At 42.3% G+C, this 27,933-nt stretch overlaps 3 protein-coding genes across 3 annotated transcripts; all 3 read left to right on the forward strand.

Annotated features, from left to right (window-relative positions):
• The first annotated feature begins 2,437 nt into the window (after positions 1-2,437).
• Positions 2,438-4,549, forward strand: LOC145538160 (interferon omega-1-like). The gene has a single exon (XM_081569728.1). The coding sequence runs from the start codon at positions 3,887-3,889 to the stop codon at positions 4,547-4,549; it is 663 nt and encodes a 220-aa protein (XP_081425854.1). The 5' UTR covers positions 2,438-3,886.
• An 8,970-nt stretch (positions 4,550-13,519) lies between these two features.
• LOC145513940 (interferon omega-1-like) lies at positions 13,520-14,107 on the forward strand. Its single transcript, XM_081515278.1, has one exon. The coding sequence runs from the start codon at positions 13,520-13,522 to the stop codon at positions 14,105-14,107; it is 588 nt and encodes a 195-aa protein (XP_081371404.1).
• Positions 14,108-22,447: 8,340 nt separating this feature from the next.
• On the forward strand, positions 22,448-22,921 carry LOC145507131 (interferon tau-11-like). The gene has a single exon (XM_081493444.1). It carries the CDS (start codon positions 22,448-22,450, stop codon positions 22,919-22,921), a length of 474 nt encoding a protein of 157 aa, XP_081349570.1.
• Positions 22,922-27,933: the final 5,012 nt, after the last annotated feature.

Genomic DNA, 27,933 nt, shown 5'->3' on the forward strand with positions numbered 1-27,933 from the left:
GGAGAACAGAGATGTTTAAAGTGTTCACTGGAGCAGCAGCGGGTCCTCAGGACACGGAACAACACAGATGAGCTGCACTGTGGCAAGTGTTTCTCCACAACATTCCTTTTCAGAGGATGAGAAGATTGAAATGGTTGCTGAGAGCACAGAGAAAGAGCACAAATGCCTGGCCACTAGCTGTGTCCCCAGCACGGGTGACATTCATACCACAGCAGCCTGCAGAATCCTGGAAGGGGCGAGGGTCACTCCCGTCACAGCTGCAGACTTGTTTCTTCCTTAGGACCCAGCAAGTTATCACAGACCAGGGCAAGAGGTGCCTGGGGACAATGCAATCCAAGGAAGTTCTTAAAGTCCATCATGATGTCTTTGCATCTTTGAGAGACAAACACAATCAAACAAGATTGAATAGAAGGGACACAGGCAGGGCTTTTAATACATTTAGCAACAGTGGGACAGAGCTTTCCGCACAGGACATATGTTAGTAATGTGCACACTGGAAGATCACAATTTCTCAAAGTAACAAAGATCTTTGTGGAAATTCATGTGTTTAATGTAGGCAGTCATCAGGACATTGATGGACCAATCATCTTTCTCTTCTTTCCAGTTGGGACATATAGCACTGAGTAGCTAGATATAAAGTCAGAGGGACTTTTAAAATAATTTTATTTAATTATTCATTTTTCACTGTGCTGTGTCTTCACTGCTGCACACTTTTCTCTACCTGTGGCAAAGGTGGGTACTCTCTAGGTGTGGGGCACAGGCTTCTCACCGTGGTAGCTTCTCTTGCTGGGGAGCACAGGCTTCGGTAGTGGTGGTCCCGGGGTCTAGAGCACAGGCTCAATAGCTGTGGCACACGGGCTCAGCTGTTCTGCAGCATGTGGCATCCTCTAGGACCACATGTGGTTCTATTGGCAGCTGGACTCCTTACCACTGAGCCACCATAGAGGACCCTCAGAGAACATTTAAAGACCATTGAGAGGTTTGGAAACCTTCTTGAGGATTAGGGTCCTAAACAAGTAAACAACAGTCTGATATTATTGCTAAAAATATCATTTCACTAACAAATTATTTTCTAAATAAACTTTTCAGGTCAATTCTATAGTATTACTTAAAGATGTTTAATAGCTTGAGCTAGAAATTAAAAAAAAAAAAAAGATAACTCTACAAGGCATTGAGGCTTACTTCATTCACAATGCAAGCCAGTCTCTCCCTGCTAAGGAGAAAATTTGTCACTGCTTCTGTCTAGGAAGCAAACATATTCTTCCATCCTGGTCACACACAGGCCTTCTCAACACCTAATCTTGACCAGAACTTGGGAAATAAAGAGCAGAGGTTCTTCACTGGACTCTCAATAGACAACAGGATGCCCGTCTGGACTGGAGGCGAGAAATGCAGGGCCTTCCTTTAGAACGAGAACGGCAGGTTAGCTGAGGGGGTCTCCCGGAAGGGGTCCTTGGCAAACAACAGCAACAAAAAAACCCAAAACATGACTCCTGAGAGTTCATTTTATCTGGAGGACTTGCTGAGGACTACAGGCTGGAGGACAGCCTCTCCTCAGCTCTGAGGAACTGCCCGACGGACGTAGGAAGGTCAGTATGCACGTGATTGTGGGGAAGGGGTGACGTGCAGATAAGCTCACATCTTGGGAGAATGTGGCTGAGAATCAGGAGGAACAGATGTCTCTCTGAAAGATTTTAGAGCTTTTCTACCCATGAGAAGTTGTAAAAATGGGGTTCATAAATTTTCTCTGGAAATTATTTAACTCTCAGAAGGCCTCTTGTGTCAGTTTTCCCAGAGCACACAGTGCCTCGTTCCTGATCTCAACCCTGAACTCCTAGCAGGGCGTGTTGGAGGTCAGGGACTGCAGTGGGTAGCGACTTCATTCTGCAGAACCTGATGCTGAAAGATGTTTTCGTTGTCATTCTGAAGGAGAAACGTCAGAGCTCATGTGGCGAGAACCTGTTAGATGCTTTTTCTTTGTACTTATACCCACAGGAAAGGCCAAGAGGTTAAAATACATAGAAAGTAGGGCTCACCTCTCATAGGGTTAATAAAATTATTTTACTATATGTCATTGAAGAAACCACTCATAAAATCTTAGGCTTCCTTCTGTGAGGCTTGTGTGATAGGACTTCCCCAACCAGGGATTAAAATCATGTCACAGCAGTGAAAGTGCTGGACAATGAGAAAACTCCTGCTTTTCTTTGTGCTGGCAGAACAGTTTATTCCCTTCCAACTACTTAATAGTGATTTTGTATATTTATGATTAGGTCTTAGTTTTGCGGACTTCAGACCATACCCTCTGGCCCTACAAAACAACAGATAGTGACCCTCTGGCATTTGAAATGGATTAAGGGGTCTTTGTCAACTCATTCTCCTCCAATCACTTATTTCATTGGTTCCTTCATGTCATGTTCATTTGCACCCTTCCTTTTTTTTTTTTTCAATGGAATCGTTCAGACAAATCAAAGCCCCAAGGTTTGCTCTTGAATCTTTGCTATGATTGGAATAGTTCATTTGTCTAGATTTCTATTTTTCTCCAGGAGTATAAGTAACTGTGACCCTAAGAGTTAATGAGAGGATTCAGTTAAAATTCTAAAGAACTTGAAAAGTGGCTAGTCCATTAGCAGCAGGCAATAAAATTCAGCTATTATTTTTAATATCATAATTACTATTATCCAGATTAAGATCAGGATGTTTTGGAATCATTTAATTCCATTTCATTCTAGTTTTTTTCAAAGCATCTTCTCACTGCCTGAGTGGATTTATTACCTAGACAGATGCTCAGCAAAGCTGGTCTCCAAGACGCTGCCAGAGAGGGTTAGTGTTCCAGCAATTGGCATTCTAGCTGTCCATCTCTAGTTAGGTGATGGGTATGACTTCTTCCTTCTCGCCTGAAACTAATCCTACGTGGATTAGTTGAAAGAAAAATGAGGTAGCTGATCTTGCAAAGCAAAGGGCAGTCACTTGACCTGGGACTTAACCTTCGTTGAGCTTCTGTCAGAAGCAGCCATGTCCCAGCCTTTCTGTGGTTCATATTGACCTCATGCTTCCCCTCTTCCACAGCCTCATCCCCAGCTGTGCTGCACTGAAGTTTGCTAACTCAGAATACATCATTGTGTTGGGAAAAATCACTTCCCTTCATTCATATTCAGACATTCAAACTTAGATTAGTTTTCTTTTTGCCCACAAAAGAATTGTGGAATTTTACTTTCTAGGAAGGTAGCAAAGGGAAACAACAACAACAAAAAAATAAAGTCTTAAAAATGATAGAGACACAGCCCCTCTGCCTTCTTTACTTCCCTTTATTGTTCTTACCTCAGCTTGAATTAGAACCAGGGCAGGAGCAGCAAGACAAATCCTGGCCAACAAGTCCCTAAATGACTGTAGAAACTCTAAGTGAAAAATTACACTCAAGTAAAAGAAAGAAGGCTCTTTCTCCCTGAATGAGTAGCCTGGTTCTCACTATCCTTCATTCTCAGAGGGAGAAAGAGACAGAGGAACAGAGATGCCCAGTGGAATCAACTGCCTGAATGAATGACTGATACTCACTAGATTCTGTGTCATAAGCTTCCAATGAGAGACAACACCAGCACTGAATCTCCTTCCTCCAGCTCAGAAGCTCTGAGCAGAAAAGTGGTGAACAGTTTAAGTAAAAGTGTTGAATAATAAAAACTTTCATATTTGATTGACAAATATCCAAGTGGATGGGTACATTTGAAGTTATTGGGAAATAGGTAAAATTAATAGTTTCGATTGATGACATTTTCTTTGATCATATAGTGAATACATAAATGAAAAACAAAAAAGGAAGTAAAAGTGTATACAAATGTTTCGAAAATGAAAACTATCATGTTCCCTATTTAATGGCCTTGCTTAGAAAGCCATGGCATCAGAGAACTTACCTCAAGGTTCACCCAGATGCTGTCCCTGTCAGCCCAGCAGCAGCCTCATCTTCCCCATGGCCTTCATGCTCTCTCTACTGATGGCCCTGGTGCTGTTCAGCTACAGCCCTGGAGGATCCCTGGGCTGTGACCTGTCTGAGAACCACGTGCTGGTTGGCAGGAAGAACCTCAGGCTCCTGGGCCAAATGAGCAGACTCTCCCCTCACTTCTGTCTGCAGGACAGAAAAGACTTCGCTTTCCCCCAGGAGATGGTGGAGGTCAGCCATCTCCAGGAGGCCGAGGCCTTCTCTTTCCTCCATGAGATGCTCCAGCAGAGCTTCAACCTCTTCGACACAGAGCGCTCCTCTGCTGCCTGGGACACCACCCTCCTGAAGCAGCTCCGCACTGGCCTCCTTAAGCAGCTGGAGGGCCTGGACGCCTGCCTGGGGCAGGTGATGGGAGAGGAAGACTCTGCCCTGGGAAGGAGGGGCCCCACACTGGCTGTGAAGAGGTACTTCCAGGGAATCCATGTCTACCTGCAAGAGAAGGAATACAGCGACTGTGCCTGGGAAATCATCAGAGTGGAAATCATGAGATCTTTCTCTTCATCAACCAACTTGCTAGAAAGGTTAAGAATGATGGGTGGAGACCTGAACTCACCTTGACATAACTCTCACTGACTAAGACGCCACATCACCCTTGTACACGCACCTGCGGTCATTTCAGAAGACTCTGATTTCCGCTTTAGCCACAATGTTTCCTGAATTCAATCAATAGTACTTTCTCAGTAGCAATAAGCAAGTAGATATAAAGTTTTCAACTGCACGGGGATCAGTCCATAAAGGATGACTGCCCTGATGTTATTTATGTTTATTTATGTATTTATTTTCTCTCATCATATTTATATTTCCATATAAAAATGGTTGTCTACAGTGTAATAAAATTCAGAAAATACGTTCATTTCCTTAATCTTGTAATTTATTTATTAAATTCTTATGAAAGTAAATATTTTTTTCATTATGAAAACCTAAATACTTATTTTGTCTACATAAACCTATCATGGAATAGCATTTGTCCATTTATACTACAGAATAGTCATATCACTTTTCAGGAAATGATTGTCAAAAGGTGGAATTCCTGGAATTCCCTGGCAGTCCAGTGGGTAGGACTCCATGCTTCCAGTGTAAGAAGCTCATATACGATGGATACCTGGTCAGGGAACTAAGATTCTGCAAGCTACAGAATGCAGCCCCCCTCCACCCTAAAAAAACAGGTAGAAAGGAGTCTCTGAAACTGTGGTAAATGATTAGTCCTGAAGTCACAAGTATAACTAGTTTATAGCCAATCAGCAAAGAATGGTTGGTGTCAGTATGTGGGGGAGGACTCACCTCCTCCAGCGAAGGTGCCAACATGTGGTGCTGAGTGGCTGATCCTGATACCTGTTAACTCTTGCTCCTACCTTCCCTAAGTCCTGCTTTACTGAACAATGCACTCCCTTATGCAATATCTTCACTGTCTCCAACACAGCAGCTCTGTTCTGAGATGGTTTCTAGCTTCAAAGTTTCTCTCAGTGGAAATCACTGGAAGATAACACAAGTGAAAGGAGAGTTCTAGAAGTTTCAAAACCTTTGAATTGCAGCTCTGTTATTTTACAGCAGTGTGTCCCTGAAAAATATCACAAACACTAAAGAGAAGGAAATGGCAACCCACTGCAGTATTCTTTCTTGAAAATCCCATGGACAGAGGAGCCTCATGGGCTACATCCATGGGTCACAAGAGTCGGACACGACTGAACCAACTTAGCATGCACGCAGGCACACATGCTGTCTTGATCTTCTTCTCAAACATGGGGAAAATAACAGTAGTTTTTCACAGGACTACTATTCGGGTCAATGAGTCCATGTTACAAGAAGCATAAAAGTGTGCTTGGCAGAAATAATCAGGACAGTGAGAGTCTCAGAGTAGCTGCCCACAGGGAGGAGACAGGACAGCTGGCCTGAGGCAGTGACTGAAAGGCAACAGTAGAAAGCTGCTAGGTCTTTGGTAAAAATATTTAACTTGGGTGCTAGTTTCACAGTATATTCAGTGTGTGAACTCTCCTGTGCTCAATGCTGAAGATAATTCCAATTTCTGTGTTTCAGACTTCTAGAAGTATTCTTAGAAGTCATACAAATTTTTTGAGAAAGAAGGATTAGTAGAAAATGCTTTGGTCTACTATAAAAACGAGTAATAGGGAAATCCTAGAGACCTCAGAGGGATGCGGAGAATCGCACACGTTACTCATTATAATGTTTCTGCTTCTTTAGTATGAGTACTGCTCTACTACTTCTTTAGATATTTCTAAAATTACCTTCTCAACTCTCTGGTGGGTTTCAGTCTTTCAGCAGCGAAGCAGAGGCAGGAAGAAAAGAGCAAAGGCCATGGAGTGTGAGGTTCTGCTCTCCAGCCCTGGGCTGTCCTGGCTTTGGTCCTAGTTGTTTTCCATAAAGACTTCAGTCCCTAAGTGCTGGCAGTGTCACCTCCTAGGGTCGGTCCTTCTCAGAAATTAGTGCCTTTAGAGAGACTGCTACAAGCATATGCAGGTGTCTTATACCCAAGTGAGAGTCATTCTCGAACAAGAGGCCATGAAGTCAATTTTATTGGTCAAAATACATAAACCTTGCACATGCATGCTGCCAACTGTCCACGATAACAATGGCTACATTAATCCATATTCAAGACCATGTAAGTCCTTATATGTTCTCACACATTGACCAAAACAGGATCTAATCATCCTTTTTAGTTTTTGCCAATCTGACTGGTGACACATAGCATCTAGCAGCAACCATTAGTTTTCCTTTTCCTAACTGATGGCAGTTGTTATCAGTCATACTCTATCCTTCTAGTCCACCTCTTGGAATTGGTAAGGGAGAACTCAGAAAGAAAAACAATCTGCAGGCAAAGGAGAAATGTACTGGAAGGAACTGGAGCCCCAGCATCACAGTAGAGCTGAGAAGAAGAGCTGTGGAGTTGAGACTTTAGTTTTAAGACCAGGATGCTAGAATAGGTGGCAGCCTTTCCCCGTCATATCCACTGGGAATGCAGGTTTCTTCTGTGAATTTCTGATCCACACACAGTGCACCCATTGCTCTTGCACTGTCACTTCACCCATGTAAAGAAGCTCATTAATCATTTTTGTTCAAACTCCGTGATCTCCAGCTAGAAGACACACAGATTGCAAGGTCCTCAACCGGATCCCAGGCTCCACATTCACACTGCACTCCTGCCATCTGGCTGGTATCCAGTCTGAGTTTCACTTGTGACAAAGACACTTGTGGTTTTCCTGTGTTCAGGGCCCAGAACTGTTTTCCATTCACACTCATGAACTAGGTCATGACCTGCTCTAGTTTTCAGGGCTTTAAAGATCTGTCTTGATGGTGATGCCTTCCCAAGATGCATGCTGGAATCATATACCCAGCTGCCTATTTCACAGTTGGTACCTACTGAGCACTCATTATGCTAAAATCAAAAGCATTTTGATGGCAGGTTTTTAAGCAACTTATCCATATGATTTGATATTTTGAAAAAGTTAATGAAACTCTCCAATGAAAAACTGACTACATAAAAAAATGAATGTTTAATAGATGATCCTTGGTTAAAAGAAATGAGAGGAAAAAGGATTTTGTAAGTTGAGATTGGTTATTTAAGGTAGTTACCGGGTCATAATTTTGTCAAATATGGCATTCCCTCAGTGGAGAGAGATACATTTAAAGTAGCAATTTGAAAACATTACTGATGATTTTGCTTCCATTAAAGCCAGGAACTTAAAAGTACTGTTGTGGCATAAGGAAAATATTTCAACTTGATGTGAGTTTAAGACTTATACATTTAAAAAGATTTTTCAAACAATTAACATTATAGGAGAAATTTACCTTTTATATTAATATTGAATGAAATAATTTTCTCTTTCCCCTGGGGCTCCTTTAAGCCTCAGTCTAATCCCCACGTCTTCCTTCCCACTGGAGGGTCCCAATGTCTAGTAGATTTCTGTCCAGATTGTAGATGCCTTTCCCATTGTCCCTGAATCAGTCCTTTCCCCTAGAAACAGTCCTGATTCTGAAAACATACCACAACATGCTCTGATTTTCCGCCATCAATCGCAGCACAAATGGGCAACCGTGTAAATCCTCTGGGTAAAGTCTCCCAGGAAGGGGAGGGTGGATACAAGGGCAGGTGCTGAAATCAAAGGCTCTGAGAGGAGCGTCGGCAAAGCTCCCCTGGCAGTCGGTCCCGAAAAAGAAGTTTCCTTTCTGCTCGCGCGCTCCCTGGGCCCCGGCGACGCCTCGCCGGGGTCGCGGCTCCTGCCGAGGGCGACCCCCGAGTTCTCCCCGTGGATCCGCCGCCCGAGTTGGCCGCTCTGTACCGGGAGGCGGGTCCAGCTGCGTTTGCGGCGCCGGTCTGTCAGTTACTGAGAGATCGGGCGCCCCCTCCCGGCCGTTGGGGCGCAGCAAAAGGAGTTGGGAGGGCGGCTTAGCTTAGTGCAGGACCTGAGCTGTTTCACTGAGGCCCAGGTGAGGTGCTGAATTTCTGAACTCCTGGTTTCCCTGCTGATGGCCATGGGGATGTTCTGCTCCATCCCTCACAATTCACCCGTTAGCATATGTCGTCTTCTCTTCTTTCAGTCATTTCCTATATTCATGTAATTTGGTAGTATTAAATATGCTTTACCTATATCCACAAGTTCAGCATGGGGTTTTCCACAGAGGATTCACTGAAATGTTCGTAATCCAGTCTCGTGCGTGGGTCGTAACTCTCAAGGATTTTGTCCATCATGTATCTCAATTTTATGATGAGGATCACTTAATAATCTATGAGTCATCTTGGACAATTACATATGATTATTTTATAATTATTAGAATTACTTTGTCAAGCACAGTTAGACTCTCAGTAATAACTACCAGTTGATGATTTAATTATGCTTCTTATACAAAATAACCAGGATACTTTGTAAATCACTCAGGTTATCTAGAATTTGGAGGGAGACGTTAACTAATGGAAATAAGAGATTTGTAACACCGAGGTGTGAAACACCACAGTAACATCTTGTGTTAGAAGTAAAATAGGAAAACAAGAGAGAGCTCAGTACATGCAGTGTGCTCAGGTGTTTGTGCTGTGCGTAGGGAGTTTGGAATCTGACATATTAGGTTTTGAAACCTGGATTTGCAATTTCATTATTAGATTATTTTATTCAAATAAAGTCTTAGCAGGGGGCTCTTGAAAAGGAGAATAGTAACTCAGTTTCAACTATGTTGGAAGGATTAAGTGAGTCCCTTACAGAGGCTAAGGAATTTGTAGTTGTGGTCACTGCCATTTTTGATGAACACTGATAGTCTGGGGAATTTGTCTGGTGAAGGTGTTAGTCGCTCAGTTGAGTCCGACTCTTTGTGACCCCATGAACTGTAGCCCGTCAGGCTCCTCTGCCCATGGAATTCTCCAAGCAAGAATACTGGAGTGGGTTACCATTTCCTTCTCCAGGGGATCTTCCCGACTCAGGGATTGAACCTTGGTCTCCTGCATTGCAGGCGGATTCTTGATTATCTGAGCCACCAGGGAAGCCTGGTAGGTCCTTGGTAATTAGGTTCACAGTAGTCTTGTACCATTTAATCAGTATCAATTCAGGAAGGATGTGCCATAAAAAGTGAGGGTAGCATCAAGGAATGTGTTCTTTCTCCTCAAATAAATACCAAGAATGAAATATATCATAATGAATCCTTGCCATAAACACAATACCTTGGGATCTTCTTATTACCGTGTTACAGACTGAAAGTGTGTGTGTTCCCCAAATTCAAATATTGAAACCCTAACCCCTCGAGACTTCCCTGATGCTTCAGTGGCCAGGACACCATGCTCCCAAAGCAGGGAGCCTCAGCTGGATCTCTGGTCAGGAAACTAGATCCTGCATGTGGCAAGCAAGACTTCCCATGGCCCAAGTAAATATCCTGCCTGAAGCAAGGAAGATCCAAGATCCAGCATGCTTCAACTAAGACCTGGCCCAGCCAAATTAACACATAAGAGAAATATTTTTAAAATTCTTAAGAAACCTGCAGAAACCCTACCCATCAATGTCATCGTATCACGAACTGGAATATTAGGGAGATCATTAAGGTTAGCAATCAATAAAATTCAGCTATTACTTTTAATTTCATAATTGTACTGTTACCCAGATTAAGATCAGGATCTTTTGGAATCATTTAATTCCCTTTCATTCTAGTTTTTTCAAAGCATCTTATCATTGCCCAAGTGGATTTGTCAACTACACAGATGCTAGGCGAGGCTGGCATCACCTAAACCCTGCCAGAAAGGGTTTGTGTTCTAGCAACTGGGGTTCTGATTGCCCGTCTCTCTTCCTTCTCCCCTTATACTGACCACATGTGGATTAAAGGAAAGGGAAATCAGCTAGCTGGTCTTCCAAAGCTGAAGGCAGTCAACTGACCCAGGACTTGGCCTTCATTGAGCTTCTGTAAGAAGCAGCCCGGTCCCAGTCTTTCTGTTTTCGTATTGGCCTCATCCTTCCCCTTTGCCACAGCCTAGTCCCAGGTATGCTGCACTGCAGTTTGCTAGCTCAGAATACATCATTATGTCAGGGGAAAACCACTTCCCTTCTTTCATGCTCATGACATTGAGACTTACCCTTGTTTTCTTGTCGCCCACAAAACAACTGTGCAATTTTACTTTCTAGGAAAGTTGCAAAGAGAAACAAAAAAAGTCTAACGTCTTGAAAGTGATAGAGATGCAGCCCCTCTGGCTTTCGTTACTTCCCTTTATTGTTCTTGTCTCATCTCGAAATAGAACCAGACCAGAGGCAGGAATACCAACATTGTCCAATAAGTCACTCAGTGTATATCAGTTCAGTTCAGTCACTCAGTCGTGTCTGACTCTTTGTGACACCATGAACCGCAGCACACCAGGCCTCCCTGTCCATCACCAACTCCCGAAGTTTACCCAAACCCATGTCCATTGAGTCGGTGATGCCATCTGACCATCTCATCCTCTGTCATCCCCTTCTTCTCCTTCCCTCAATCTTTCCCAACATCAGGGTCTTTTCAAAAGAGTCAGCTCTTCGCATCAGGTGGCCAAAATATTGGAGTTTCAGCTTCAACATCAGTCCTTCCATGAACACCCAGGACTGATTTCCTTTAGGATGCACTGGCTGGATCTTCTTGCAGTCCAAGGGACTCTCAAGAGTCTTCTCCAACACCACAGTTCAAAAGCATCAATTCTTCTGTGCTCAGCTTTCTTTATAGTCCAACTCTCACATCCATACATGACTACTGGGAAAATCATAGCCTTGACTAGACGGACCTTTGTTGACAAAGTAATGTCTCTGCTTTTTAATATGCTGTCTAGGTTGGTCATAACTTTCCTCCCAGGGAGTAAGCGTCTTTTAATTTCTTGGCTGCAATCAACATCTGCAATGATTTTGGAGGCCCCCAAAATAAAGTCAGCCACCATTTCCACTGTTTCCCCATCTATTTGCCATGAAGTGATAGGACTGGATGCCGTGATCTTAGTTTTCTGAATGTTGAGGTTTAAGCCAACTTTTTCACTCTCCACTTTCACTTTCATCAAGAAGCTCTTTAGTTCTTCTTCACTTTCTGCCATAAGGGTAGTGTCATCTGCATATCTGAGGTTATTGCTATTTCTTCTGGCAATCTTGATTCCAGCTTGTGCTTCATCCAGCCCAGTGTTTCTCATGATGTACTCTGCATATAAGTTAAATAAGCAGAGTGACAATATACAGCCTTGACGGAGTCTTTTTCCTATTTGGAACCAGTCTGTTGTTCCATGTCCACTTCTAACTGTGGCTTCCTGACCTGCATACAAAATGAAAAATTACACTCAAGTAAACGAAAGAAGGCTATTTCTCCTGATCTAGTGCCCTGGGTCTCACTGCCCTGCAGTCTCAGAGGAGATAGAAACAGAGGAACAGAAATGCCCAGTAGAATCACCTGCCTGAATAAATGTCTGAAACTCATTAGATCCTGTGACATAAGCTTCCAATAAGAGACAACACCATCACTGAATCTCCTTCCTCCAGCTCAGAAACTCTGAGCAGAACAAATGTTGAACAGTTTAAGTAAAAGAGTTGAATAATAAAAGCTATACTTGGCAAAGTAAATATTATTTATGTACAAAAAGTGTAATAATTGCAGTTGGAAACTCCTCCACTACCAACTTGCACAAACACACTTTTGCTCTCAGCATCTGAGCACTGCTGACACTTTGGACACCTGGGGAAATGGGTCAGGAGAAGAAGAGGTCACCACGGAGAACTAGGGCCCTTCACACAAAACTCCAAGGAAGAGGTTGGGGTTTCAGGAAGACAATATTTTCCCAACAAATAAACAAACCCTCCACAGAAAGGAGATTTTCGAGTCCACAGGATGTGGTGAGCCTGCCCTCTGGGAGGGAGGGAGTCCAGCAGGTGAGCAAGGGGACTCTGTCCCTCCAGAGGACAGGGGGTGGCTCCCTGTGACCTCTCCCTTGTGAGTGTGGCGCTGCTGGGGAAATACAATTATCCTGGAATTACAGGCTCCTCACCCATGTTCCCTGAGAAGAACCAGGATTCTGGTGGGGGTATTGGCCCAGTCTCTGGAGGACCACAGGGGAGTAAATGGTGGAAAGAAAGGGTGATGTCTGTAATAGTCCTGCCCTCATGGTTCCCTGAAGGGCAGGGATCTGCAGGAATGTGTTCTAGAAGGAAGAGAAATGTGGGAGGAGTTCAGGGACTGATAATAATCAGCCTCTTCTCTAAATCAAACAGTAAAGAAAACTCATCATTTGTTTCAAAGAGCTTAACTGCCACAGTGATCTGCTAAATCCCTTATAAATACGGAAACCATTGAGTTGACAGAGCCTGGCTTCCTATGGAAATAAGAGGGAAAAACGGAGCCTAAGAGCAAGTCAAATGTGTTCATGGATGAGAAAGAGCAACACTTACGCGTGAGAGACAAAGGGCAATAACATCTGTAATTACAAATGTGCATCAGTTCTGACTTAAGACAAAGACCTTTCTCATTTGACTGAAAAATATCCACTTGGATGCGCACACCTGAATCACTAGGAAAAGGCAAAATTAATAGTCTAGTTCAGTTCAGCTCAGTTCAGTCGCTCAGTCGTATCTGACTCTTTGTGACCCCATGAACCGCTGCATGCAAGGCCTGCCTGTCCATCACCAACTCCCGGAGTCCACCCAAACCCATGTCCATTGAGTCGGTGATGTCATCCAACCATCTCATCCTCTTTTGTCCCCTTCTCCTGCTGCCCTCAATCTTTCCAAGCCTCAGGGTCTTTTCAAATAAGTCAGCTCTTCCCATCAGGTGGCCAAAGTATTGGAGTTTCAGCTTCAGCATCCGTCCTTCCAATGAATATTCAGGACTGAATAGTCTAGATGGAAGAAATTTTCTTTGACTGTAATGAGAATACATAACAGAAAACCAAAAAAGGAAGTAAAAGTGTATAGAAATGACTGGAAAATGAAAACTACCGTGTTCCCTATTTAATGGCCTTGCTTAGAAAGCATGGCATCAGAGAACCTACCCAAAGGTTCACGCAGACGCCGTCTCAGCCAGCCCAGCAGCAGCCTCATCTTCCCCATGGCCTTCGTGCTCTCTCTACTGATGGCCCTGGTGCTGTTCAGCTACAGCCCTGGAGGATCCCTGGGCTGTGACTGGTCTCAGAAACACGTGCTGGTTGGCAGAAAGAACCTCAGGCTCCTGGGCCAAATAAGCAAACTCTCCCCTCACTTCTGTTTGCAGGACAGAAAAGACTTCGCTTTCCCCCAGCAGATGGTGGAGGTCGGCCAGCTCCAGGAGGACCAGGCCTTCTCTTTTCTCCACGAGATGCTCCAGCAGAGCTTGAACCTCTTCAACACAGAGCGCTCCTCTGCTGCCTGGGACACCACCCTCCTGAAGCAGCTCCGCACGGGCCTCCTTCAGCAGCTGGAGGGCCTGGACGCCTGCCTGGGGCAGGTGATGGGAGAGGAAGACTCTGCCCTGGGTAGGACGGACCCCACAGAGGCCGTGAAGAGGTACTTCCAGGGCATCCATGTCTACCTGCAAGAGAAGGAATACAGCGACTGCGCCTGGGAAATCGTCAGAGGGGAGATCATGAGATCCTTGTCTTCATCAACCAGCTTGCAAGAAAGCTTAAGAAAGATCGATGGAGACCTGAACTCACCTTGACATGACTCTCACTGACTAAGATGACATGTCATCCATGTATACTCTCCTGGGGTCATTTCTGAACACTCTGAATTCTGCTTTAGCCACCAAATTTATTGAATTAACTCAGCCAATACATGTCAGTAGTAATAAGCAAGTAGACATATAAGTATTCAGGTGCAGGGGAATCAATCCTTAAGCGATGCCTGCTCTAATGTTACTTATTTATTCTGTATTTATTTAGTTAATGTAATATTTTATCTCATTATATTTTTATTTTCATATAAAATATGTGTATGTTTACACTGTATTAAAATTTAGAAACTATATTCCCCTATTTCATTACAATTGTAATTTTTTTATTTACTAAATAGTTATCAAGATAAATTTTTTAAGTTTTCAGTTTGAAAACCTAAATCCTTACTTTGTCTACATATAACTATCACAAAATAGTATTTGTTCACTTTATACTATGGAACAGTTCTATCACTTTCTAGGAAACATTTGTCAAAATGTCGAATTCTGGGAATTTTCTGTGGGTGCAGTTGTTAGAACTCTGACTTTCCCTCCTGGGAGTCTTGGTTGAGGAACTAAGATCCTATAAGCTGTGGAGGGTGCCAAAAAGAAAACAGGTAGAAAGGAATTATGAAATTGTAGAAAACGGTTAGTTTTGATGCCCTAGGCATAACTAATTGATAACCACTCATTAAAGAATGGTTGATGTAAATATCTGAGGGAAGATGTCACCTCCTGCTGGAAACCTGATGACATACGGAGTGGACTGGCTGCTCCTGACTCCTGTTACTCTGTCTCCACCTTCTCCTCAGCACTCCCTTCCTGAGCAGTTCACTCCCTTACACAGTAACTTCACTGCCTCCAACACAGGAGCTCTGTTCTGTGCTGGTTTCTAGCTGCATGGTGTAGTCAGAGTGGAAGCCACAGGAAGAGAGCCCAAGTAAAGGAGAGTTCTAGAAATTCCAAAGCCTCTGAATCCCAGCTCTGCTATTTACCAGCAGAGTGACCCTGAAAAATATCACAAACACAACAGGTGAGTTTCCTCATCTTTAATATGGGGACAATAAGAGCAGTTTTCACAGGATTACTGTTTGGATACGAGTCCATATCACAAAAGAGGCATTAAGTGCTCCTGGCAGAAATCATCAGGACAGTGAGAATCACAGAGTGGCTGCCCTCAGGGAGGAAACAGGACAGCTTCCCTGAGACAGTGAGTGGAAGGCAACACTAGAAAGATCCTAGGCCCCTGGCAAAGGTATTTTCTTTTCAACTTGGGTGCTAGTTTCATAGTGTTTTCAGTGTGGGAACTTTCCTTTGCTGTGTGCTCTAGAGAATTCCATTTTCTGGGTTTCATATCTCTAAAGCACTCCTATGAGTTTGTAAAAAACTCTCTGAGAAAGATGAATTAGTAGAAAATGCTTTGATGTAATACAAAGACGAATAATAGGGAAAAATAGAGATCTCATATCAGTGCAGAAAATCAAACACATGCAGAGGCAGGAAGCAAAGAGCAGGCGCTGTGAAATGCATTTCTGCTCTCCAGTCCTGGGCTGTCCCGGGTTGGATCCTAGTTCTCCTTTCCATAAAGTCCCTTGTCCATACTTGCTGGTAATGTCACCTCCTGGAGCCTCTGCCTTGCTCCTGAAAGACCAAAACCCAACAAAGAGCTCTGTTACCCTTCTCATACTAAAGACGTGAGAAACATTATTAATGCGTGAAATGTTTGATTTTCTGAAGCCTCCAAGGGGACTCACGCCAAGAGGCACCTTCCAGGGTTGCTGCTATCAGTGCCCCTGTCCACACGGCAAGCCACTGCTGCCCCACCTCCACAGGAGACTCCAACTTTAGCAGGTAGATCGGGTTCAGTCTCCTGTGGGGTCACTGCTGCTCAGCTCCCCTGCATCTTGGTGCTCGCAAGATTTTGTTTGTCCCCTTTGAGAATGGAGTCTCTTTTCCCCACAGTCCTGTGGAAGTCTTGTAATCAAATCTCCCTGGCCTTTAGAGTCAGATTTCCTGGGGATTCCCAGGCCCTTTGCTGGATTCGCAGACCTGAAAGCCTGACGTGAGTCTTAGATCCTTCACAATAGTGAGAGACTTTTTTTGGTAGTATTGTTTTCCAGTTTGCTGGTTTCCCAACTGGCAGGTATGGGGTTTATTTTTAGTGTGCTTGAGCTCCTCCTATCATCTCATTATAATTTCTTTGTTGTCTTTGGACATGGGGTATCTTTTTTGGTTGGCCTCCAGAGTCCTCCTGTAGATGGCTTTCAACAGCTACTTGCAATTTCAGTGCTCTTGCAGGAGATGAGTGCATGTCCTTCCATTCTGCCATCTTGTGCCAGAAACTAAGCCAAAACTTTGATATTCAACCATTTGAAATATGTTGAAGCATCTCATGCACACCCACCATATCTTTTATTCAGCACCATGGACCTATGTTTGGCTGAGATTTGAACAGGAAGTTAATTACTGGTAATAGGTATATTCTTTATCTTCAAATAGCATGATTTTCTAAGAAGGAGTTTAATAATCAATATGTCAATGTGCTGCACAGAAAATATTGTTATTGAGGTATATCCAAGTTCCCGCAGTAACAAGCCAGGGTTCATTTATAAAAATTGATCAACAAAGATCCCACCAATTTATACATTTCATTCACCATATTTCAACGTTTATTATTTTAAGAATTTCTTATCATCTGTAGTTTTCAAGATCAAAGTCTTTCTTTTCATTTTAAACACCTCTGCCCCCCCCACATCCTCCATCAGGACCTTCTGAGAGTCCCTTAAATAGGGAGGAATTGACTCCCCAGAGCAGAGCATGTCTCCATTTCTTATTCCCACCCAGCATCCTGCACAATGGTAGGATACTACTGATCCTCAGGGTTGTCAATGAAAGTGTAAGTGTAATAATGATAATAATAATAATGATAAGCTTAAAATCGTTTTACCAGTTAAACTGTTTGAAAATGACAATCTTGCCACATTTTTTGTTTTTATTTTTTGTGAGCTACTCTTGTGTTCTCAGGTGACCAGTATATTTGTTATCTGGGCATCTCTTTAGTTTTCCCTCAATTTCCTGCATCATTTAGTCCAGTTGATTTTTCAGTCCTATACTACAGTTTTCTCAGCTTTAAAATAGGGATATCGGAGTGCATATATATGTACTTATACCTGATTTACATGGTTGTACAGCAGAAACCAGCACTACATTGTAAAGCAATTATTCTCTAATTAAAAACAAAATAGGGATAATGAGAATACTGTACTCCATTCAATATACCATCTCATGTTATGTACTCTATATGATGATAATATAACAACTTACAAAATTATCATATATGAATAGATTATATAAAGAACTGGGGACACATTAAACATAGCTGTGAGAGTTGTTACTGTGACAGGTGTATACAAAGTTTTCGCCATTATTTCATATCTACCTTAAAGAAGAGTATGCCACATCTGTGCATTGCTCAACTCTAGTTTTTAATGCAAAACTTCTACCTCTGCAAATTAGAATAAGTTAATCTTTTCTAGTATTGTACAAAGAATATCTAAACATTTTAAAATTTTACTAGCAAATGAAATAATCTCATAGCTGTAGCAAGCACACCGAGATATTTACCGGGCATCAAGTCAACATGCAATCAGTGTGTTTGGCATATAAAGTGCCTATTAAGTAGCAAATGGTATATTAAGTGGAAACCTACATTATGCTGAACACAAAAACATCTTGATTACGAATTTTAAAGCAATTTATGTGTATGAAATGACATTTTTAAAAAGCTAATAAAACTCTCCAATGCAAAACTATCTATAAATTTTAAAGCTTAACATAAGATCCTAGGCTAAAAGAAATGGGAAGAAAGAAAGATTTTAAAAATTTTGTTATTTAAGGGAGTTCCTGGGTCATAAGTTTGTCAACTACAGCTTTCGCTCAATTGAACTGAGATGAACAAAGAAGTCATTTTGAAAACATTTGCAGGTGACCTTGTTTTGGCATAAGGGAAATATTTAAACTTGGTGTGAGTTTCAGGCTTCTTTATACATTTTAAAATATTTTTCAACTAGTTGAACGTTGAAGGAGCAATTGACCATTTATATTAAATTAAATCATTTTCCCTTTCCCAGGAGCTCCTGTAAGTCTCAGTCTTGCCCTCGCGTCTTCCCGCAGTAGGGCCCCAATATCTAGTAGGTGCCAGTCCAGATTGTAGGTGCCTTTCCCCTTTCCCCGAATCTGTCCTTCGCCCAGAAACAACTCTGAATCTGAAAACACACCACAACATGCTCTAATTTCCAGCTGTCAGTCGCTGCATAAATGGGCACCAGTGTAAAGCACTCCGGCTAAAATCTCCTCCCAGCAAGGGGAGGGTGGAAGGAGAGGCAGGTGCAGAAATCAGAGGCCCCGAGCTAAGTGGCTGCAAAGCTCCCCTAGGCCGTCGGGCCAGAAAACGAAGTTTCCTCACTGCTCCCGCTGTTCCATGCGTTCCCTGGGCCCCAGCAGCGCCTTGCCTGGACCCGGGTATCCTGCCAACCAGGACTCTCCGGTCTCCTTGGTGGATCCCACGATGGAGCTCAAGGCGCTTGACATGGAGTCAGTTCCCACTGGGCAGGCAGGGCCAGTTGGTCTGTTACAGGGAGATCTGTGGTGCCCATCCCAGCCGCAGAGGCGTTGAGAAGGCAGCTTTGAGCACCTTGTTGAGCTGTAGCCCTGGGACTCAGCTTCACTGAAGCGCTGAGTTTGGGGGATTCCTGGTCTCTCAGAGGGTGGCAATGGTGATGATCACCATTCCCCAGGGCTGGAGAACATCACCCTCCATGTCATCAGGAAAGGGGTTGGCATCTGGTGAGCTTGGTGATGCTGCAGATGTTGGGCTGTGCCAGCCTTTATCCAGCTGTTCCCAGCACCTTCCCTCAAATAAGATCTTTAAATAGGCCAGAATTGTCATGTTCTGCTCTTTTCTCAATTTCGTTTTCACGGAGAAACTTTTCCCTTCTATCCTGGGCATCGGAGAATGTCACAGCTTTGATGCTTCTTTTGTGTTATTACACTGGAAATGAGATATACTCATGGAAAAGTCTCAGTCCAAAAGGAGATATTCATCTGTATGAGTCAACTCAGCTTGAAAGAAAAACCTGAAGCTCAATCTAACTCTTTTCTTTGGTGGAAAAGAGAACTCAGAGGTGTGACTACATACTCTATTCTGACAGTTTAAATTGCACCAAAATATATCTATCCACAACCATCTGCATTTCCTTTTTAAGGTCTAATACATAAGGTTTGAATTCTTCCACAGTTATTTACAGGACCATAGTTCTTATTTTCTGATGGTCTACAGATAATAGTGGCATAATACTGAACATGGGTTAATTCATATAGTTTCTTTATTCTGTCACCAAAGTGTGCTGACCACACACACATGTGACAATGTGCTTGATGATGTGCATTCCAGAACAGTCAGGCACGAATGATGACTGCCCTCTTGGGAGCAGGGGAGAGGACATCGAGGCAGGATGAGGAGGAAGGAGGCAGCAGGAGCTCAGAGCAGCTGAGGGCCAGTACTCAGAGCTGATGAAGAGGAGGGACCGGGAGCAGCAGGAAGCTCTACTCTCACACAACCTGGGGCTCCTGAGTGTAGCCCACACCAGACCTTCCTTTCGTCTTCTGAAACATCGAGACAACTTTAGTAGCTGTCACAGGGGACATCCTTTACTTCAAATAATGCAGTTTGCAAATTAGGCTGAGAATGTGGAACTTAGTGAATGATAGCAATCCTTCATATTAATATAACCAATAGTAATCTCTTCACTCCACCCTCAGTCCAACCAAAGAAGTTTTGCCTGCAAGTCTCTTAACACTGTCTAGGGTCTGCATGTTGAGACCCAAGTGTTAATTCTAGGAGAGGGACTGCCTGCAGGACTCTGAAGGAGCCCAGCAGCCCAAGTTTCCTCCCTTTTGATCAGTGCCTGGTACATTATGGAGAGAAATCCCACAGCACTTGAAGTTCTTTGCAGAGAAACAGATTCTAGGAAGGTTGTCTAACAAAACACAATTGTTCTGTTAATAAATGAGATAATAAGCACTCCCTTTTCTCAACCTCAGTAGGTTTTAGACCACCTCTGATGCTACTTTTTAAGATACAGATTGTGTCATACTTCAAAATCATACTGAGAGAAAAAGAAATCAGATTTGTAGTTAGTTAAAGGAAATTTGTTTCTAAAAGAAAAAAAAAATGACAGTTTTGTTTAAAAAGAAATGGAGAGAAGGGAAATGGCTAAAATGCTGTGTTTTGAGGCCCACCAAAACCAAAGCCTAGGAGAGGGGGCGCCCAAAGTGCTGTGAAGGAGCAGATCCCAAGATTCCACGCTTACAGCAGTCCTGGAACATTATGAAAAGAAATCTTACAGCACTTGAATCCTTTTGCTCGGGACCAGCATCTTGAAAAATTGTCTTACAAAATTATATCTGCTCTGTGAAGAGTATAAATGAGGTAAACAGTCCCTGACATCATCCTCACTTAGTCTCAGACCACCTCTGGTGATATTAAGACATAGATTTTTTTTAATGGTTAAAGAGGCCAGGAAATCGGTTATAAAATGTGACAAGAGGAGAGGATGACAAGAAATGGGACATTCATATACTTTCCCTGCCACCAGGGAAGGTGGCAACAGTTCTTCTAAAGCTATTTCTTGGGTTAGTATTGCGGTAAAGTAAGAAAGGACTTCTCTTGAGTATGAAATGTTAAATGGCACCAAGTCTAAGACATCAAGATAAATAACATTGTAACTAAATATTAAAAAATGAAAATACCAAAATATACACGCTGAACAAAACATCAAAATTTTCAAGAAAGACAAGCAATGCCCTTTCATTTGCAAGATCATATGTGTCTTACAAAGAAAGGCTTCACATTGCCAATGAAATCTGGGCAATTTTCATTTCACCTATAAAATTCATCCTAAAGAAAATGAAAAGATCAGACCTGGTAAATGCCCTTAACGCTTTGTACAGGACACTGCCTCTTCTTCCTTCATTCCTATCTCCCTCTCTCTCTTCCATCCTTCTTCCTTTCTTTTTGACTGCACAGCACTGCATGTGGGATCTTAATTCCCAGACCAGGCATCAAATTCGCACCTCCTTCATTGAAAGCACAGTCTTAATCATTGCACCAGGGACATCTGCACTAATTCTTTATTCTTCACTACACTCAAGGTGGGGTGCTGGCAGCGGTATTTCAGAAACTCAGGTTAAATAAAAATTATTTAAGACTGTCACAGAGTCACAAAAATTGTCAAACAAATATAGAAGTGATGTTGAAGGTTAAAAGGTTGGCTTCCATTAAAGCCAGTAAAGTAAAATCATATTAAATACTTGTTTCAGTATAAATAAACCATAGCTTAAAAAGAATTTAATAAAATATTAATAAATATTAATATCATTTCAAAACTAATATTTTAATATATTATCTAACATTTAAAATATTTTCATAAAATGAATAAATAGTTCAATACTCACATATTTTAATATCATATATCAATATTTTAAATGTTTTCATAAAATATTTCAAAAATTAAAACATTTAAATATTTAATGAGACAAATATAATTAAATAGAAATTTAAACGCATGAAAATACAGCGCTGTGAGTTTTTGAATATTCCTACTTTTCAGTTGTTCAAGACTTACTCCCCCACTTCAAGGCCAATTCCTTGAACGACACCTTGCAAGTCCCAGAGCATCTCCAGGGGCGCACAGCTTCCCCGTTCTTGGCCCGGGTGGGGACCGCGCTCCGATTCCCCCCAGGGCGTCCCCAGCACCGTCCAGTCGTCCCGTCGCCGCCGCCAAGTTCCCCTTTCCGTCAGCTGTCCCTTCATCGCGCCAGAAATGAGCCTGGATCTGTAAAATCGGCCCCAACTCGTTCTAATTCTCCGCTTCAAAAGCCTCCGTAAACGCATTTTCTTTGTAAAAGTGGCCTCGCTCATGTTTCTGTGCGAAAAGAAAGCACAACACTCGGGGGAAAGCAGAAAACGCAAGGTTCCGGGCTTACCACCACACAACATGTCTCTGGCGAGGGCTCAGGCTGAAGATTTCTTAGTGCACTATTAAAGGAGCACCAACTTGGTCTCTGAGCAGCGACGCCTTTCCTGTCTGGCTGCCAAACCCACTGAAAGGAAATCTCAGAACTCGCAAAGTCCCTAATAAAACCGATAAAAAGACATCCTTCGCCCTCTTGTGAACGCCCAGAGAAGCGCGCTGTGCCAGGACGAGGCGAAGAAACGTTTCGCTCATTGATTAGCGGTATCCGCGCGCCCCCTGTTGGCCTTCCAGTGAATCACGGAAACTCTCTATGGCCAAAATCTATTTGCTAGTGGTAGGAGTGATGCTCCGCTTCATCCCTGCTTGTCCTCTTGACAACAAAGAAATCTTCATACATTTGAGACAGATGAAAACGATCCCCTCTCAGTCATGCCTAGAGCACAGACACGACTTCAAGTTTCCTTGGAGAAGAGAGAATATCACCCCAATCCAGATGACTCAAGGCACCTGTTATCGCCAACTGATGCTCCAGCAGATCTTCAACCTCTTCACCATGGAGAGCAGCTGTGCTGCTTGGAACAGCACTCTCCTCGACAAACTACTCTCCAGCCTGGCTCAGAGCCTGGAACAGCTGGAAGAAGTGACTCTGGATTGTCCCGATTTGGGAATTGCTGTCCGGAAGTATTTCCAAGGAATCCATCTCTACCTGAAGGGAAAGGAATACAGCCCCTGTGCCTGGGAGGTTGTCAAAGTGGAAATTGAAAAGTGCCTTTCCCTCATGTAAGAATCCTCAAGAAAAGTCAACAGATAAAATGAAAATTATACTTGTGACAAATCTCCACTATACCAGACTGTTGTTTGCTGAAGCCTCCAAAGTGATCATCTGTTTGCTTATAAGCTGAAAAATGTCGGAAATGAAAATCACAATTTTACAAAAATATCTAGACAGGAAAACACAATCTCTTTTCTTAAATAAATAATTTTATAACATAATTGAACAGATTTTATGTGTTTTGAGGGTATTTGCTATTTCAACATATGAAATTTATTTTTTTATGGAAAAGTTTTTAAGAGAGAATGTTGTTAAAGGTATTTGTCAGTTAACCTAAAGCTTAGCTTCTTTAACAGGTAAACAGCAATGTGTCAGGAATTTGATTCTAATGGACGCTTTACTTTCCTTCTTTGAAGAGCACAATGCAGGCCTTCTTGATCAGGTGAATCTTCTAGCTTGCTCTCCTCCAAAGAGTGAGTTGAGAACATTGGTGCCATTGTTTTGAGATTTTTTCCATCATCAACCTGTGACTCCAAATTTGCCTGTAGTACTTGAGTCTATTCTCCTCGAAGGCAAACAGAAAAGTCTGGTGGATCACATGGGATGCTTCCAAGGACCAGGACTACACGGGGTAATAGCACTTCTCACATTATCCGGCCCGGACTTATCCTCATGGGAGTCTCGCGGCAAGGAAGTTAGGAAATAATTGGATGATTAAGAAATGAGAAGACAAGTTCAGTGCACAATACCTTTTTTTCATTTTTGCACTATTTGTCCTAATGGAGCTCTGGGTGAGTGTGCAAGGGGAATACCAATGTTCGTACTTGCACACACTCTGACAAACTCTTATTCCACAGTTTCACCTTGGGGAAGATGACAGAGCTGTCACTCAGAGTTCAGAGCATCATAGACTATTTGAAAGAAGCATTCAGGTTGACTCCCAAAGGCATAGGCTAATGAGGAAAACATTTACAAGCAAAGTACTTGAGAATCACTCCACTAAAAGTGGACAGTGGGTCTTCTACTCACCACACCTTCCAAATATTGAAAATGCAAACTTGAAGAAAATATTTCTACAAATGATCTTTAAAAATTATCTCACACATTATTTCATCATATCCTCCCTTGTAGAACCATGAAGGATATATAAATTATTGTGTTATCACATCATATCTATTAACAGATGTTGATATTATTGTTTCTCCTATCATTACCATTTTTGTGAATTGATGTTACATGAATATTGATTGAGTTCAAGCAATGTTACGGCCCAGACAAAATGTCTAGGAAACGGGGTTGAGGAAGTTGATTTCTCCTTTCAGGTATTTTACAGACTCCTGGAGATATTCTTAGGATAAAACAAGGCATGTTGTATCTTCATGTTCATGTTGAAGAAGCATGTTCAAGCTTCTTCAACAAAATAGCATAGACTAGGAAGTTTGCAAAGACCAGAAATATATTGCTGCAAGTTAGTTCTCAAGTCTGGATATCTGAAAACTGGATGTCAGTGTGGTCCAGTTCTGGTGAGAGCATGCTTCAGATCTCACACTGCAGAGTTCTCCTTGTATCATCACAGGGCAGGAGAGGGACTAGTTCATATCCATCTCTTTTAGAAGGGCATTATTTCCTGTTGTGAGGTCTCCATCCCCACACCCTAAGCATATCCCAAAAGGTCTGTCACCTGATATCATTAATTTGGGATTTAGGACTTCAAGAGATGAATTTTGTGGGGTGCTAACCATTCAGAACATAAAGGGCTTTAAAGTCTACATGCTTGTAAGAATATACTCACGCTGAGCAAAAGAAAAAAAAAAAGAGCAGGTTAGCTGGCAAAAAAAGGAGATCAGGGATTCATATCCAAACTCTAGATTTTCAACCTGTCATAAGGCTTTAATTATTACATGTCAAATACTGGAAGTCATACTGAAATGGAGCTCCACAGCCGATGCAGTGGAATAAAATGGAGCATGAAAATGATCATTCATCATTCCTTGTGAGGATTCTCTGAAGAATCTGGATCAGTGTAGTAGTAATTGCCGTGTCGGTAAAGATCCACCAAAGAGTATTGTGGTAAACTGCCTGGTTGCTGTGAGCTATGAGCATCAGGGAGAGTTGGAGTGCAGAAACATGGCTCTGTGTATGACACCAGGCATGTCCTTTTCTGTCACGACCTCAGTTGAATTCAGTCCCTCAGTCGTGTCCAACTCTTTGCGACCCCATGCACTGCAGCACGCCAGGCTTTCCTGCCCATCACCAACTCCCAGAGCTTGTTCAAACTCATGTCCATCGAGTCGGTGACGCCATCCAACTGTCTCATCCTCTGTTGTCCCCTTCTGCTCCTGCCTTCAATCTTTCCCAGCATCAGGGTCTTTTCTAATAAGTCAGCTCATCACATCAGGTGGCCAAAGTATTGGAGTTTTGCTTCAGCATCAGTCCTTCCAATGAACACCCAGGACTAATTTTCTTTAGGATGGACTGGTTGGATCTCCTTGCAGTCCAAGGGATTCTCAAGAGTCTTCTCCAACACCACAGTTCAAAAGCATCAATTCTTCAGCACTCAGCTTTCTTTATACTTCAACTCTCATATCCATACATGACTACTGGAAAAACCATGGCTTTGACTAGATGGACCTTTGTCGGGAAAGTAATGTCTCTGCTTTTTAATATGCTGTCTAGGTTTGCCATAACTTTTCCTCCAAGGAGCGAGTGTCTTTTAATTTCATGGCTGTAGTCGACATCTGCAGTGATTTTGGAGCCCAAGAAAATAAAGTCTGTCTCTCTTCCCATTGTTTCCCCATCTATTTTCCATGGAGTGATGGGCCTGGATGCCATGATCTTCGTTTTCTGGATGTTTTAGGTTTTAAACCAGCTTTTTCACTCTCTTCTTTCACTTTCATCTTTAGTGAAAGTGTTCCTTTAGTTCCTCTTTGCTTTCTGCCTTAAGGGTGGTGTCATCTGCATATTTGAGGTTATTGATATTTTTCCCGGCAATCTTGATTCCAGCTTGTGCTTCATCCAGCCCAGTGTTTCTCGTGATGTACTCTGCATATAAGTTAAATGAGCAGGGTGACAGTATACAATCTTGATGTACTCTTTTCCCAGTTTGGAACCAGTCTTTTGTTCCATGTCTGGTGCTAACTGTCGCTTCTTGACCTGCATACAGATTCCTCAGGAGGCACGTAATGTGGCCTGGTATTCCTTTCTCTTGAAGAGTTTTTCACAGTTTGCTGAGATCTACACAGTCAAAGGCTTTAGTGTAGTCAATGCAGCAAAAGTAGATGTTTTCTGGAATCATGACCTAGTTGAGGACAATTAGGGGTGAAGCATTCTCCTGAGTTTAATATAGTGCTGGGCAAAGGCTGAAAGTGTGTTCCACTTGCTACTTGAATCCCCAGACCAGACCACATGTGCCTTCAAGGAAGGAGACTTCTAGTGGTTTTAGCAACAAACTCAGTATGACTGGTTCCAGCAGGAATAGAGTGGAAATACCAGCCGCCGTCTATTATAATTCCAGGAAATAGGGCCCAGGGGAAGTAAAATAGCTTGATCATTTGTAAATGCCTTCCAGTAGTAGGAGGAAATCTCAGAAACTGCTTTAGCTAAAATTACTTGTTGAGGACTTCTCTGGTGGTGCAGTGAATAAGAATCTTTCTTCAGGAGAGACGGATTCGATCCCTGGTCCAGGAAGATTCCACCTGCCACAGAACAACGAAGACAGTGCTCCACTGTTACTGAGCCCCTGCTCTAGAGCCCACACGCTGCAACTACTGCAGCCTGCATGCTAGAGCCTGAAGAAGACTGCACAACAGGAAAACCAGGCACTGCAAGGAAGAATGATTCCCAACTGCCGCAACTAGAGAAAGCCCAGGCAAAGCAATGAAGACGCAGGGTAGCCAAAAGTGAATAAATAAATAAATAACAAAAAAACAACTTGGTGAGCGATTACACTGGGCCTGGTACAAAGGATACCACAGAGAAGAAGACAGAGTTCAGTCATTACAGAGCTGATTTGCCAAAGATGGTCACATATCTCTTATTTGAAGTTTGGAACGTAAGGGGAGAAGGCAACATAAAATCCACTGTAAAATCAAAAGAATTTAGGAGCAGAGCCAAAAGTTAAATCTTCCCATGAAATAATCAATATTTATCCCATTCTGAATTAATTACAAAGATGATTTCCTTTTATTTGAAAAGAACAGACTTGGATTGTAACTTGAAAGTCATTTGGAAAATATGAAATTTAATGCAAATGAACAGAGAGAGAGATTCACATGGATGGTGATTCCTAAATCATGCTTTCTCACTGGAGATGATATGCTTCCATACATGCAGGTATTAGTTTTCTGAAACATGAACAAACTTGTCATTACAATGATTTGTTATTACACTCCAAAACCCAATCTGATACAACAAAATCTGACTCCTTAGTATTTATTTCTGTCTTTGGCCTTTCTTGTGTATCATACATAAGAGGAGCATAGAGATTGAGTTCATGGAATATAAACAAATTGTATACAAGGTCAGTGGTGCAACGTAAGGCAACTTGATGGTTCGCTGGAGGACTTTCTCTCCATCATTTGCTTGATCTCAAAGTCATATCGTGAGAGGTGGCCTTTCCATACTTATGAGCAACCACTGGCTGTCTTGTGCTTGTTGCTCATGTTTTAACCTCTGTGTGATTTGGGCTTCAGAAATTAAATAAAAGTGAAAAATTGTATTTGTAAATAAAATACAAAAATATATATTTTTATGTAATTCTACTATAGCTGTTCAACATATCCAAGTGTTAAGCAGAAGAAAATGTTGATAATATCCAGATGAATATCTAGCAGGCAGTAAAACTAAAAATTACTTTCTGATATGAAGAAAATTCAATGTTAAGTACCCAAAATAAATATTAAAGAACTATTTTAATTTATTCAATGATTTGAGCAGCTTTGAATGTCTTTTAAGAGTGTCTATACCTTGGTATTGTTATCAGGTATTTATGCAAGTTCTATTTGAATACGTAATTTGATACATTC

Source organism: Giraffa tippelskirchi, chromosome 1, assembly GCF_054371585.1.
Source record: "Giraffa tippelskirchi isolate mGirTip1 chromosome 1, T2T-mGirTip1v1.2.pri, whole genome shotgun sequence".
NCBI lineage: Eukaryota > Metazoa > Chordata > Mammalia > Artiodactyla > Giraffidae > Giraffa > Giraffa tippelskirchi.